Source organism: Penicillium brevicompactum (assembly GCF_028827555.1).
Source record: "Penicillium brevicompactum strain IBT 35665 chromosome Unknown utg000005l_segment0_segment0, whole genome shotgun sequence".
Lineage (NCBI taxonomy): Eukaryota > Fungi > Ascomycota > Eurotiomycetes > Eurotiales > Aspergillaceae > Penicillium > Penicillium brevicompactum.
In genome coordinates, this window is record NW_026623208.1 from 1,754,106 (window position 1) to 1,768,340 (window position 14,235).

The 14,235-nt window shown below is 50.1% G+C and overlaps 4 protein-coding genes across 4 annotated transcripts; 2 read left to right on the forward strand and 2 right to left on the reverse strand.

Moving 5' to 3' along the window:
• Positions 1-605: 605 nt before the first annotated feature.
• N7506_006494 (Zn(II)2Cys6 transcription factor domain-containing protein) lies at positions 606-2,262 on the forward strand (the record flags this gene model as incomplete). Its single annotated transcript, XM_056955787.1, has 2 exons — positions 606-694; positions 735-2,262. 2 exons carry the CDS (start codon positions 606-608, stop codon positions 2,260-2,262), a joined length of 1,617 nt encoding a protein of 538 aa, XP_056810121.1.
• Positions 2,263-3,890: 1,628 nt separating this feature from the next.
• On the forward strand, positions 3,891-6,076 carry N7506_006495 (uncharacterized protein; the record flags this gene model as incomplete). The annotated part of the gene is made up of 4 exons (XM_056955788.1): positions 3,891-4,642; positions 4,697-5,216; positions 5,267-5,410; positions 5,462-6,076. 4 exons carry the CDS (start codon positions 3,891-3,893, stop codon positions 6,074-6,076), a joined length of 2,031 nt encoding a protein of 676 aa, XP_056810122.1.
• Positions 6,077-6,389: 313 nt separating this feature from the next.
• N7506_006496 (putative 26S proteasome-associated ubiquitin C-terminal hydrolase) lies at positions 6,390-7,501 on the reverse strand (the record flags this gene model as incomplete). The annotated part of the gene is made up of 3 exons (XM_056955789.1): positions 6,390-7,209; positions 7,315-7,409; positions 7,460-7,501. The coding sequence occupies 3 exons, from the start codon at positions 7,499-7,501 to the stop codon at positions 6,390-6,392; spliced, it is 957 nt and encodes a 318-aa protein (XP_056810123.1).
• A 2,392-nt stretch (positions 7,502-9,893) lies between these two features.
• N7506_006497 (putative C6 transcription factor RosA-like) lies at positions 9,894-11,764 on the reverse strand (the record flags this gene model as incomplete). Its single annotated transcript, XM_056955790.1, has 4 exons — positions 9,894-10,965; positions 11,017-11,244; positions 11,304-11,603; positions 11,655-11,764. The coding sequence occupies 4 exons, from the start codon at positions 11,762-11,764 to the stop codon at positions 9,894-9,896; spliced, it is 1,710 nt and encodes a 569-aa protein (XP_056810124.1).
• Between the last annotated feature and the right edge of the window lie 2,471 nt (positions 11,765-14,235).

The window sequence follows — 14,235 nt, forward strand, 5'->3', positions numbered from 1 at the left end:
ATAGAACCGAATACGGTCTACCCGAAGTTCAAAATGACTGCACATTATTGAATGATTGCCGCACAGTTGAAGTCTGGCCATTCGACGACCTGGATAAAATCCTCCGCCCCAAGTAGAGACTCAGTACGTATCTCGGCAGGACAGCACCTTAGATAGGAGTTTCCAGGAATGTGAATGAGAGATGCTGCAGAGAATAGTTATTGGTTGTTCACATTACGGTGGTACAGTACCACGCCTGGTGGATACCGAATAGTATTTGATCGTTGAAACACTCGGAGTGTAGTGAAGAGGGAGTACTGCTCTCCTATCGATAGTACGAGAGAGAATAAACGTATCGTAATGGCATATATTGTCGGAGACATCGGAGGGGGGGAGAAGAAGGTCTAGATCTAGTTAGTTATCTACCTGCTGGGAGCCTGACCAATCTGGCAGCCAAGGGCTGCGACATCCTACTATTTTTGTCTGAGTGCCTCATTATGTCATCATTCATCCCGCTGTTGTGCATAAGCTGCTGTCTACGTGAGTGATTAGCAACTTATGCTTTGAATTCCTCTAGCTCTCTTCATTGAGTGTTATGCATTGAATGACTTTATCCGTGCCTGGCCATGCCTTCCCCCAAAGGTCTGGCCGAATTGGCAGTACTAAATCAAAAACAGGGTGCGACACTTGCAAGTCAGTTCCAACTTCGGGTGTCGTGAATTCAAGTACAACCACAGCAGCTAACCGTACTCCAGAGTTCGTCGTATTCGGTGCAGTGAAGAGAAACCATACTGTTCAAAATGCACCAGTACAGGCCGGCAGTGTGCCTACAGTGCCTCGGGCCCCCAAAGAGCCTTGGTGTCTCCGATTCCGCAGTGGCATGCAGGCCAACGAGAACGTCGTGCCTTTGAATTCTACTTCCACCGAGCGGGGCCGGCTCTGGCGGGCATTCTAGATCTCACTTTTTGGAACGGAACCGTCTTGCAAATGTGCCGGCTGGAGCCAGCTGTATGGGATGCAGTCATTTCACTCAGTACGCTATACCAGCGCCCTCCAATTAATGACGAGACACCATTCTCTCTCATCCACAGTCCAGCGGCTGTGCGTCATGCGTATCACCAAGAAGCATTGGTATGGTACTCTCGCTCACTGGCTGCATTGCAACAACGTATTAATCAAGGTGTCGTGGATATCGCGATATCCACGATCACCTGCATCCTCTTCATTGCCATTGAATTGCTCCAAGGCCACAAAACAGCTGCAGTCGCGCTGTATAACCAAGGAGCACAGTTATTAGCAAGTGGTACACCATCCGCACCATCCGGCTCAGGGTTTCAGTCCTTGATGGCTATCACCAATCCTATCTTTCGTCGCCTGGGGGCGCAATTTCTCATCTCTACCGATGGTGAACTTTGTGACTCGTGGGCGGTGGACTATACAGACACCAATAAACTTTTCACGACAATCAATGAAGCCAGAAATGCGCTTCTAGGCCTCGTTGCGGAATGGAAAATTCTCAACAAAGATATCAAACGTGACCTGGGGAATCTGAACCAGGCACACGTCCCAAACTCATCTGCGTTTGTAATCCAACAGCGGCAGCTCCAGTTGGAAGCTCGTTTGCGTGTTTGGCACACAGCCTTTATGTCCATGATGTCCCCACGATACACGGGTATCTACCCACCCGCACAATGCTCCGATGACTCGACTTGTCTGCTCATGATGACATATATCAGCATACTCATTGAAACGAGAACATCTCTCGCTCTTAACGAAATGATTTATGATGAATTTGAAGCGGACTTCAATCAAATCCTGCAATATGCGCCCAGCGCTCTAGATGCTACTCGCAGCTCAGATGGCAGTCAGCCCGACTTCATGTTCGAGATGGGGGTGTTTCTTCCCCTCTTCATCACAGCACTCAAATGTCGTCATCCCCAGTTGCGTCGCCGGGCATTGAGTTTCCTATTGGATGCTCCGCCGGTACAGGGTCTATGCATGTGTGCCCCAGTGGTGAATGTTATTGCCACGATTATACTCATTGAAGAAGATCTTTACGATCGGGATCGGATCGAGTCACTTATCAGTGTGTTGGCGGGGCCGGGAAAACAGTCGCCTGCAGAGAAGCGTGTTGTCACATTCAATGTGTCATCTTATCTCAATAACGAAGGAATACGGGAAAATCGGCTTCACCTCGCTACCTATGCTTCGGACGCTGAGGGTAGATATGGGCTTTCGGAAACATCAGTATTGCTTCCACTTCTTAGTGAGCCAGCTGGTTGAGCCAACTTATAGTGCACATAGTACAGCCATTCGGAAAAGACGGACATTCCCTGATGATCCGAAGTCCACGTCCTGTTCTAGAACCTAGCCTGTTATCAGCAAATGCCCATGTGACACGAAGAGGAGTTCTGGTATGAAGCAATCAGCTAAATGCACAACTTGCAAGCAGTAAGGGCTACCTCCAGGGCTGGATGGAGACTCAGAATACGATATGCACCTTTCGCATATATTGTCTTAGTACTCCGTAGCTAATAACCGCAAGCCACCTAAGCAGCCCTGGAGCAAGACCGGTAATAATACGTCCAATACGGTAAAGTCAGCCTATGCTCCCCTCACGAAAGAACATTCCCCTCCATCCAACTTCAACATCTTTACAATCTGCCTAAGTACAGATACGCATGAAGCCAAAGGATTTTTAGCCCCAAGATGCCAGTGCGCCCCGGCCTCCACACGGACTCGTACAATGGAGCCAGTATCAACGAAGACCCACGACTGCTCCGCTCCTGTCTAGAGCCGGGAGCCGAGACCAACTTGCACTGAAAAGCCCATTTGCGCCAAATACCCTCTGCGCCAATACCATGTTCGAGGTGACATTCAAATACCAAATTGCAACATTGCGGTGTGGGAAGATGCTTATCGGCTGATATGACGCTCTCGAGTGGTGTGACACATTTCCCAATCCGAACCTTGGGAAGGGCGAGAAAAAGCTTCCCGGGCTGATTTCAGGGGTACATTGGACGGGGTCCGGACTGGGGCTGTTCACCGCTTCTGATTGGTCATCTCTCGATGCCCAATTTGCGAGGCTCCCAAAACGGTCACCTGAGCGATAAGCAATCGCTTTTTCGCCACTTTTTTTTTTTTTGTACAAACTGACACCCCGCGATCAAAAAGGAAGATCGCCTGGCAATAGTTTCTCGATATAATTGCAGGTGTGCTTCGAGAAATTGCCCATCTATACTTCCCCAGATTTCGTCATCGGATCCAAGTTGGGATCCAGGGACCACATCCACAGCCCACTGGGACGTTTCCGTTCGCTTGTCAACCCGTGGTTTAGGGGTCCATTTATTTCCCCCACTTTGGGTTTCTCCTTTCTGTCTCCAGACTCTCATTTCTAGGGCAACTTTCCTTCCGTGACGAGTGCAATTGCTTTGAGAAGTGGTCGCGTGCCCCCAAAGATAAGCAATCGCCCGTGTCTCGGCTTGCTCCTGGATCCGAGAACGGCCCCTCGGTACACCATTTTACCAGGTAGGATGCTCCTTTCCACCTCTCTTGTGCGGCTCTCGTGTAGTAAAGGAATCCACCTGTTGCGTTGTGCGTTATCTTTCCGTCCCATATAAGAACACCTTGCCCCCTGCTCCCTGCTTGTAATCTGCCGTCTTTCATCGGAGGCGACTCGACTTCTCGCCCCAGCAGCACCCCACTCGAGTTTATGCGCCTTTTGTCAACCCAAAGACTAATGCCCAACAGACGCATCTACGGGAAGAGGCTTGGACACCAATCTTTTGACCGAAACCGTGCACGAAAGTGAAACTGTGTTCGGTGCGCCAAGCGCAACGGATCTGAAACAGGATCGGGCCTCACAGACCCCAAAGCCCATCGCGCAACCAACTTCTCAACATCCATTCACCATGCCTGCGTTGGACGGCCAGTCAGGTGCTAAGCACGACGAAGGTCAAGATCTATCCAGTGTGAAAGAAGACCCCCAGCAGGGACTCCTCAACCAAGTGTACGAATGGCTCCATCATGAGAAGACCAGGCGACAGAATCGTAAAGCACGCAAGTCCGAAGCCACATCCTATGCACCACCTGAAGACGACGCGCCGACATCAGACGCCCCCTTAGAAAAACCTAGCTCAAGTCCCTCTTCTTCAGAGAACTCATTCTCACTGGATAAATTGGAGAAAATCCTCCTCCAATATGCGACCACCCGCCCAGAATCTACTGTCGACTCAACCCATCGCCATCCAGTCAAAAAGCAGTCTCGCCGCCGTCTCAAGGGCCTACGAAGGGGCTCTGCCTCTGAGTCTGAACTCACAGATGCTGAGGCGCCCCCACCAGGCGTGGAAGCTTACCTTGACAACACGAAGACACTTGCCTACACCGGCGGTGGCGCTGTAGAGGAGAATGCCGACTCGAGCGCAAGTGTGAAGCAGTCGAAGGATGCAGAGGCTTGGGTGACTTTCAAGACTGAAATCGTCCGTATTGTGCACACATTGCAGCTGAAAGGCTGGCGCAAGGTCCCCGCGGAGCTTGCGGGAGATATCGAAGTGGTTCGACTCAGCGGTGCTCTTACCAACGCCGTGTATGTAGTCGAGCCACCGAAGAATCTACCCCCTCCGAAATCCGACAGCAACACTCTAGTTTCGAGGAAGCCCCCACCGTGAGTGAACTCTCGATGCACCCCTTCTGGCAATGCAGCTAACCAGGCATTCAGAAAACTTCTCCTGCGTATCTACGGCCCTCAGGTTGACCACCTGATTGACCGAGAGAAGGAGCTACAGATCCTTCGCCGCCTGGGAAAGAAGAACATTGGCCCACGTATCCTAGGAACCTTCTTGAATGGCCGATTCGAAGAATACTTCGAGGCCCGCCCTCTTACACACAAGGAGCTGCGTATGCCCGAAACAGCGAAACAGGTCGCCAAGCGCATGAGAGAATTGCACGAGGGCATCACACTCCTCGAAGAGGAACGCGAGGGTGGACCTATGATCTTCAAAAACTGGGACAAGTGGGTGGATCGTTGCGAACAAGTGACTACATGGCTGGACAAGGAACTCGAGTCTCCTCAAAACGAGGCTAAGGCTGCAACAGAACCATGGCGCCGCCGCGGCTACGTCTGCGGTGTAACATGGGACGTGTTCCGCAAAGCTGTGGAAAACTACCGCAAGTGGTTGATCGCTAGTTCCGGTGGTATGTCCGAGATTAAGCGTCAGCTAGTCTTCGCGCATAATGATGTAAGTGTCTCACTCTGAACTGCCTCGGGATTTTATTGACATTCCTCCAGACGCAATATGGCAACCTGCTTCGCATGGAGCCTGCTACACAATCACCCCTACTTTTGCCCGCAAACGAACATAAGCAGCTCGTTGTTATCGACTTTGAATATTCATCCGCCAACACTCCTGGCTTTGAGTTTGCTAATCACTTTGTAAGTTCAATGGCTCGCTTCTTATACTTTCAAAGTTGCTAATCGAAGTAGACTGAATGGTGCTACAACTATCACGACGAGGAGCGCTCATGGGCCTGCAACAACCGTGCCTACCCAACACCCGAGCAGCAATACCAATTCGTCTCGACATACCTTACTCACCGACCCGGTGCTGCCGGAACTATCTCACCCCTGGCTACACCTACCATTCGCGCTCGTGCCTCTGCTGCAATCGCACCCCTCGACCTGGATGAGGGCTCAGATGGACCTTCCCAGTCTTTGCAAAATGAGAAGTCTGTTGAGGATGAGCACGACAAGGAAGTGAGATTCCTCATGCAACAGACTCGCTTGTGGCGAGTAATGGGATCCGCCCAGTGGGTCGCTTGGGGAATTGTGCAGGCCAAGGTGCCTGGCATGGAGGAAGGCATAGCCGAAGCCCTCGCTGCGAAGGGATTAATTGATACCGCGCCAAACGGCGACGGCGACGAGAACAAGCCTCCCGTGGATGAAGGTGCCGACGAAGAAGGCGACTTTGATTACCTGGCTTACTCGCAAGACCGCGCGATGTTCTTCTGGTCCGATCTCCTCGCATTGAATTTGGTCAAGGCAGAGGAACTGCCTGCGCCCCTGGTGGAACATATTCGCTCTCGACTTGTCGAATACTGAACATTTGGGAGAGAAGAGAAATAATTTGGACAAAGACTGTTCATAAACAAACACATCAACACGAGTTACGAGTTACGGTGTGGACGTCAGTATACAATCTGCGTCGAATCGGTGGTATACCACACCTACATGTATTTAGTACTCTACAGCGTTGGGGTTTCAACATCATCATCGAATACCATGTCATATCCTATTTCATTTCGATCATCCTCATCATCTCAAAGGGGTATCTGAAAGTGACATCACGGAAGCACAACTGACGAGAATAAATCGCAGAGCTACCTAAGACCAATGCTCAAACATCTCTCTCCCTCTATCGTCTCATCTCAAGCTTCTTCCTAGTCTCTTTCTTAGCAGCATCCACCCATTCATCATACGCCTTCCCCTGCGGATCCTTCTTCTCCTTGTCCACAACAACCCCCTTCATAACCTCCCCAATGAATCCCACAAAGTTACACCTCCGCAACGTGTTCTCCCACTGCCACGCAGCCCTCTTCCTCTCCTCCCTCTCAAGCGTCTCCACATCCCCAATCTCCCTAGCCCTCCCCCTCGGATCCCTAACCGCAGCCATGAGATTGAAATGCGTTTCCCCGGCCGGGTACCGCGCAATTCTCCGCTGAAGCACCTCAATCACCTTCTCCGGGAACGACCCCGTATCACAATCCCCATGACTGATAGGATGCGGCTGCAGTCCATCCAGCTCATACAACTTCCCATTAACAGGCGTGTACGCAATAAAATGATAAACATCAGCACTGTTCTCTTCATCCTGCGGACGAGCCGTCTCATCCGCGAACGGACTCGCGCGCGCGAAACTGTTGTGCGCGGAGCGGATCGCCTCGCTGTTCGAGAGCGCTTCGCCGCGTAGCTCCGCCGGGAACCCCGTTGTGAATTCTTTGAAGGATTGGAGCTCGGGGCCGAGGGTAATTGGTGGGAGGGGTGCGGGTGGGTTATCGTGGTTGAGGATTACGGAGAGGATGGCTTGAGTGCCGCAAGCGTTTTGGATCGTCTGAGCTGCAAAGAACAGGTTGTCTGTTGCTGTTGTGTCGTAGGAGCCATCTAGGGGCGCTTCGGCGCGGGCGCCTGCTGCTTCGCGGGTCCATTTGAAGAGGAAGATCACGCCGTAGACGGGTCTGGACGAGGTTAGCTTTGAGGCTCGGCGTGTTCGGGTTGGAGCTTTGCGGGTGGTTGTGGGAGGGTTTGATGAATTGCGAGGTCGGGGTGGATAGGTCACTTACCCGAGTGAGCGGATCGTGTCTGCATCTAGGGAGATGAGTTCTTCGAATTGAGTGTCTTTCACTCCGAGGGTCTCGATCAGAGAGGTGAATAGGCCCTGTATGGTGTCAGTTTGCTCTTAGTGGTGACGAATGTAGAATTTATTACCTCGTCTGACTCGATTGTGCTCCAGCCACCTGCGTCAGCCATCGTTGCTCAATGACTTGGGTTGTGTAGATTGAAAGAAGTATGGGTGCTGGAGCTCTGGCACAAACGTTGCTTTCTTCCCTAAACGGGCGGTTATGTCATTATCACGTGAAGACACATCGCGTATCACGTGCTTTCTTATCGCCTGCCCAAAAGGGAAAGAGCGGTATTTCCATCCTCACTTGAAGGGGTCTTTTCATCCTTCAACATGGGAATTTGAATACTCTCGTGCTCTAAAAGGACGCCGTGGAATTGTGAGAGCAGCATTGAGTCATCTGGTTCTAACCCATCCGATCACTAGTGATGACTTTACTTCAGGGTGTCATGTTGCCTTTGGAATATCTTCCCTTGCACAGGAAGATAGACTAACTGCCTAAGTCCCCTGGTGTGATAGTGAAGTCACAGGCTTAAGTGTGCTGTTGCTCACCTTTATTCTAGACATGACCCCCCGTGTTTCAGTCAGCCTGGATTGGGCTTCTTGGGGACGTTTTTGTTCTGAATGAGACGAGATCAGTCGCCGTGCTTCCATATCCTCCCCGATAGTCCCGAGAGACATCAATAGTGCAGTAGTGTTGTATGTCACAAGAACCTCTACATGTTCAATCTCATTTGGGCATCATGTAAAGCTCTTACCCCAGACCGCGGCGAAGAGCCTTCATACCCTATTGAAACATACCAGACATAGTTATTTCACTGCAGACATCGTCATAGTGTCTCAAAAGTTAGCCCAGATCCAGATACAGTCACTCAAATAATTGAGGGGCAGGTACAAAGAAGCCTTGGAACCGCGGTGGACCACATTCTTCCAGGTAAGCAAAGCTCATGGCTGTAGTATCACCACAAACACTTAGCTTGAACTCAGCTTGAACCTTGGAGCAAAGTCTAGCGTTCTGATTATCATTGTTTTTGAAATTAACAGACGATCAACATGAGAACCAAGGCCTAGGCTGAGAGTGCTATCGAAGACGCACCCTTTTATTCCCCCATGATATTCCAATATTTCCTAGTTCCAACAGAGATGCATGCCCAAAACGCTAAATTCCGCGAAACGATCCTGCGATATGTTCAGGAAGCGAGAATACCGAAGGATGATAAATATAGACTCTCTGTTGTCGATCACAATCTACCACGGGAGTATACGAAGCACTATGCCCAACTGCCTTTTTTGCGCAAAAACACATCGGAAGAAAAAAAGACAGCGACATCTCCACAAAGACCGAAGTATAGATTCCGTGCGGCTGAGAGCCACGAAAGTTCAGAAATAATCCTTTGCCAAAAATAACCTACCCCTCGATATTTGTTCGTAGCGCTAGAGGGGCTGCAATCCACGACAGAGGGACGCGCTTCGCGCACCGCTATCCACGAATAAGACCCATGAAGTACAATAACTATTTCACCAGATCTCTACAATAATAACAAAACGGATTGAATATGCCCTCAAGTTCGCAATTTATTAGACGTCCCAATTCGTCCTAGCACGAGACACAGTTCGGATAGATCTGGGGAAGCCAAGGGAGCGGCCGAATACGAGCTCTGGAGACCAGCCTCAGTGAGCTGCCAATGAGAAACACGAACTTGTACTTTAATTCTCTTTTATGGGGTCTACACATCGTATATGTCTATTCTTAGTTCGGGGGTTTGTTTGACTGCTCCGGAGTACATTCTCCGATGTTCCTGTCGATCAGCACGATGCGTTGTAAGTATGCCCATGTTTTCTTGTCGATCTCGCTTGCATGCTTCTGGATGATATGGGGGCTGGTGATATCTTGGCAGAGGGCGTGCACAACCCTCTACCTAGGTACTCCTTTCGTGATAGACACATGCTTCCTCGGTTGATTCCAAGGTTGCAAAGCTCCAGGGCTGATTCAACTCTTGATTTGGAGAAAGAGTACGCTGTGCAGGTGGCATCGATAGGTTATCAGATCTGAGTCCCAAATTGGATGAACTCATGGGTATCTCCAGGGCTAGGGTGAAAATGGGAAGGAAAGTCCTAAGATATGCCATGTTGACAAGAAAATTCAATATAAAATCCGGGTATATATAGCGTTATAATTATGAACAAGAGAGGTTCTTCGCAACCAAGTATATGGATGAAGATTGACATCAAGCTCAACGAGAACAAAACCACCAACGCTCATGCTCAACAAACACAAAACTGCTCCAAAGAAAACGCAAAAAAGAGACGAGTGAAAAGAACCTATACCATCGAACCAATTTCGACTCCGAATCCCTATATAAATGAGACGAGATCATTATCTCTTCACTCTCCCTCTGGTACCCAATAGCCAGAACCAAGTTGAACCCTCCTATTCGGAGGATCCACCAAAATAACCCCTGTAAAGTCGTAGTTGTTTTTTGTTGTTTTGTTGTTTTTCTTTCCAAATTCAAGCCAAAATTATGCCCATAGCGAAGCAGCAAATGGGTGTGTCTGCGAATAGACATCCATATTAAGACCCAGCGAGGCATCCGCTCGCGGCATATCGGTGCATAGCACATCGCCACCGTATGGCGGAGTAAATGCAGATGACTGCGGGATCGAAGCTGACGTATGTCCATGGTTCATATCTGATAGTCCAAGGTGGGCATTATGTGCGTCGAGAAGATGAGGTGATGGTGGGTATAGCGAAGGAGGAGCAGTTGCGATGAAACCGTCTTGGAGTTGGAATGGAGAGTTGGCGACTGTGACGGCTGGAGGAGAGTGTAAAGGTGGGGTATAAGCGGCGTATGAAGGAGAAGCGGAATCGGGAGATGAGGATGTGACGAGTGGGTATTCATGCATAGTGTGGTGGTATGGGCTTGGTGGGCCTGGAGAGTATTGGTCGATGGAGGAGCGAGGGGACCAGGGGAGACGACTGCGGTAGCGAGCGACGATTCCACGGGGTAGATCCATGAGGGTGAGAGCGAGACGGAGGTCGGCGTTGAAAGGGTCTGTGGCGCTGTGGGTGGCTATTATGCGGTAGATCTCTTCGATGGGCTCGACTGTTGGGGCACCGAGATATGCGCCGCCTAGTTCTGGGAAGAAGATGTCGAGGGAGATGCCGATGGCGTAGAATTGGGCGAGAATGGGGAGGGCGTTGATGTCCGAGTCGCTATTTCGGAGCATAGAGGGTGGGAGCCAGAAGAGCCAGCGGCGCAGGATCTGGATGCGCTCGAATGATTGTTCGGGTGTTTGGTTTGGGAATTCGTCTCGGAATTGTCGAGTGAAGTCGATGAGTTCGCCTAGGCGTTGGGAGTGCTCAAGGTTATGGGAGACCCGTTTCTGGGCTAGCTGTAGAGACTGGATTGTTTGATCGAGATGCATGAAATCCTCATCGAGAGGCTGGTAGCCTCCGGCCATGGAGATATCCCTGATGCTTAGTGTTCGCTGAGCTTCTACAAACTGAGCGAGATCCGACTCCTGTTTCCAATATGGGTGCATGGACTCGAGGACGCTCGAAATGCCATGTTGTAATGATGACCAATTTTGACTGTTTCAAAGGATTAGTCGACGATTCCAGTACGCTGAACGTACCACTCACTGTTCAGTCGCTTGCCATGACAAAAGGACGGATGCCGCAAGAATTGCATCACAGTTTTCTTTCGAGAAAGATCCAAGCGCTATCTGCAGCCCTTGAAGAGCGGAGACTTTGTGACGGAAAGCCAGTTGCTTCGTATCTGGATCTCGTGTCAAGAAAGCGAGATGAAACGCAGACAAGCCCAGGACCGCGCTCATCACAAACTCGCTACCCAACGCAATAGCGAGGAAACTAAGCCGCCTGTCAGCAAACAACGCTCCCCCCAACCAAGACGTGGGGGCTCAACTTACTTAGGCATTTTCTGAGCCCAGAGGGTGCAACTGCTCAATCCACGACGATGTAAATCAATGGAAAGACCAATAATATGATGGATCAGGCGCAAATCTGCGCGCGACAGCCCAGCCCACCCGGAGCGTGGACACTGGAGAAGCTCCGGGTATGGTGGGACACCGGTCCGGTGCCAGTTGTCGATTTCCATTTCGATCTCAGGCGACATGAGGAGGTCTGGACCACGAGGTGGCGGACTGGCACCTTGAGCCGCGGGAGTGTCCTGGTAGTCACAGCGACAGTTGTGCTTTGTACAATTGCGACTGGATACTGTTAGCCGGCGCAGGGCTTTGGGGCAGAGTAAGGATATTCACCATTGTGGGAATGTTTCATCGCATCTAATATGTCTTCTCTTGCACGTTTTGCAGCCGTTGCGGGATTTGGTATGGCTCTTGCGTGGTGGACCACCGCCTGGGCCGACCATTTTGACGATATTGCGATATTGCGGGGGTTAAGTGATAGATCTAATGGGCACGTATGCCCTTGCAAGTGTCAAGGATCAGTTTTTAGGTGAAGGAATTTCCAAAGTCAAGTCAAGTCGAGAGTGAGAAAGAGAAGAGTTCAAGAGTCCACTAAGGTAATTCTTATTCCAGTGACGATCGGTATTTTGAGCCTCTGGGTACAGGGGGGAAATCAAAAGCCAAGAGCCCGGGACAAAATCAATAAATCGAGAATAATAAAGATAATAAAATAAGCAGAGAATTAAAGAGAATTAAAATAAGTATGGATTATGTTCCTAAATCATCCCGTCTAGAATAGCACCCGTGGACAAGCTTATACAGCTGCCTCGATGGGTTTATACTTTATTTCCAGTCTGGAGTATTCCATACTCTCATACTCTCTTTGGTTACTGGTTTGCTGGTTCACTGGATTCACTGGATTCACTGGCATAGAGAGGACCATGGGTATTGGAAATACTTTCCCGTCCGTTTCTTCCGACCACTCAGAGGAGAAGAAGTACTGACAGCCCTCTGGGTCTAGATGCTGACTGCGGTCATTACTCTGAAGAAAGGGTTCTCGCCTGTTTTTTCCAACCCATTTCCGTTCAGCCAAGACTCTGCAGGGGCCATATTGTGGACAATCACCCCCAGCCAGAATGAAAGCCAGAGCAGAGATTATAGCCCGATCCTAGATCTGAAGGACCCTGGATTGTGGATCGCTGTCAAATACCGTTAACCAGGTTGGGAAAATGAAGGTGTCAATCGCAGTGCTACTCTGGACGTCTCTCAGACTGGATGCTCACTGGCTCAGCCAGTCCACTCTGCTCGCTAAGGAGCTTAGCCTGACAGGCGGAAGTCGACCGTCTCTACCCGTCTGTGAGTCAGATGGATTACAGTAATGTTCGGTAAAGCATCCCGAATTCAGACGCCTTAGAAGTGAAAGGCAACTAAAATTTAAAAAATACTAAAATATCATCCAAGCATTGCGCCGTCTTTTGGACCCCAAACCACGAAATTGGTTGAAGGCAACACATACTGGCGGGTTAGTCCGCGCAATCAGGGGGTGTAAGACCACACTCCCGGGTTCACAGCATCCACACATCTCATTTTTCGTTTTTCTCGTGCGCGTCGCATGCTGAGGCTGTGATCCCTGGAACCTACCACTGGGCTGGAACGGGCGACAGCCTGAGAAGGACAAGTACACGCCGAAAATGACTATAACTATGACTATGAAGATGAATTCAGAGGAAAGAATTGAAATGTGCGACGTCAATAGGACCCGAATGGGAAAATGGACCCCTGGTACTCCGTACACCCATTGTCTAGGCAGGGATGAGCGAACAAGTCGTGAGATAAGCTATTCCGAACAAAAGGGCGATGGGCGATGGACAATGCCCAGAGGTGGGCAATGGGCTCATTGCTGCAGGGTCTAGGGGCGTGAAATCACCCAGATACTTGTCACCCGCGTTCCCCGATCCGTGTGGGATCATGCACTCTAGCCGGAACGGGGGTTAGCGGAAGAGATATATCGGTAGCTTCCCAAGGTCCAGAGGGATTACTGAGCGCGGCGGAGTAGGGAGTGAAGGGGATTGAGAACCTGAAACTCTACGTAATCTGCAGTTATGTGACACCGCTAGATCTGACAGGCCACGTTTTCTGGGGAGACGTCTAAAGTCGGTGTGTGACACCTGGAGAAAGGTCCTAGATCCTGGTCGATGACGATGATGACTTTGATACTTTCACACGTGGCACCTTAGAGGGCTGGAGTGGTTCTACAAGTGTACTCTGTACAAAGTGTACCGACAGTAAACTGAGAGTATAGAGTATTCCAAGAGTATTCAAGAGTATACCAGGATCGCAGAAGTAAATTGGGTTTGCATTCTCACCGATAAGTCTCCCTTGTAGATCCGGAAATGTTCGGACGCTATCTAATTTTGCTCTTCTTTTCTTCTTTCTTCTTAGTACAATTCTTAGTACAGAATACTCCGTACTCCATAAAATTCTTTGATTATTATTTTTTTCTCCGCAGATCGAAAAGAACATAAGATCTATCCAATCAACGTTGATTGGTCTCGCTTGTCGCGACATGACACCCGAAAGGGGTTAGGCGTAGTTGGGGGCCAAAAGTACCGAGAGCCTGACGTTTCTGAACTTCTCGACTCTTGACTCTCTCCCTCAACTCCCTACTTCTTCCACTGTATGGAGTATTAGCCACTTTCTCGGCCCCGACTCCCGCGTGATCTTCTCACCCATGGAAACCCCTCCTGTTCAGCATATTCTGGATATCCCCAGTTCTCCCACAAGTAGCAAGCCCGTGGGCCAAAAGTAACTCTATTACGCCAAGAAATAAGGGTCATCCTAGACGGAGTGGAGCTAGCAGATCAGCACGAGATCGCCAACTATAACTCGCAGGCCTAATTTTGGCCGTTGGGTCATCTGCAATCTGCCAAACTCC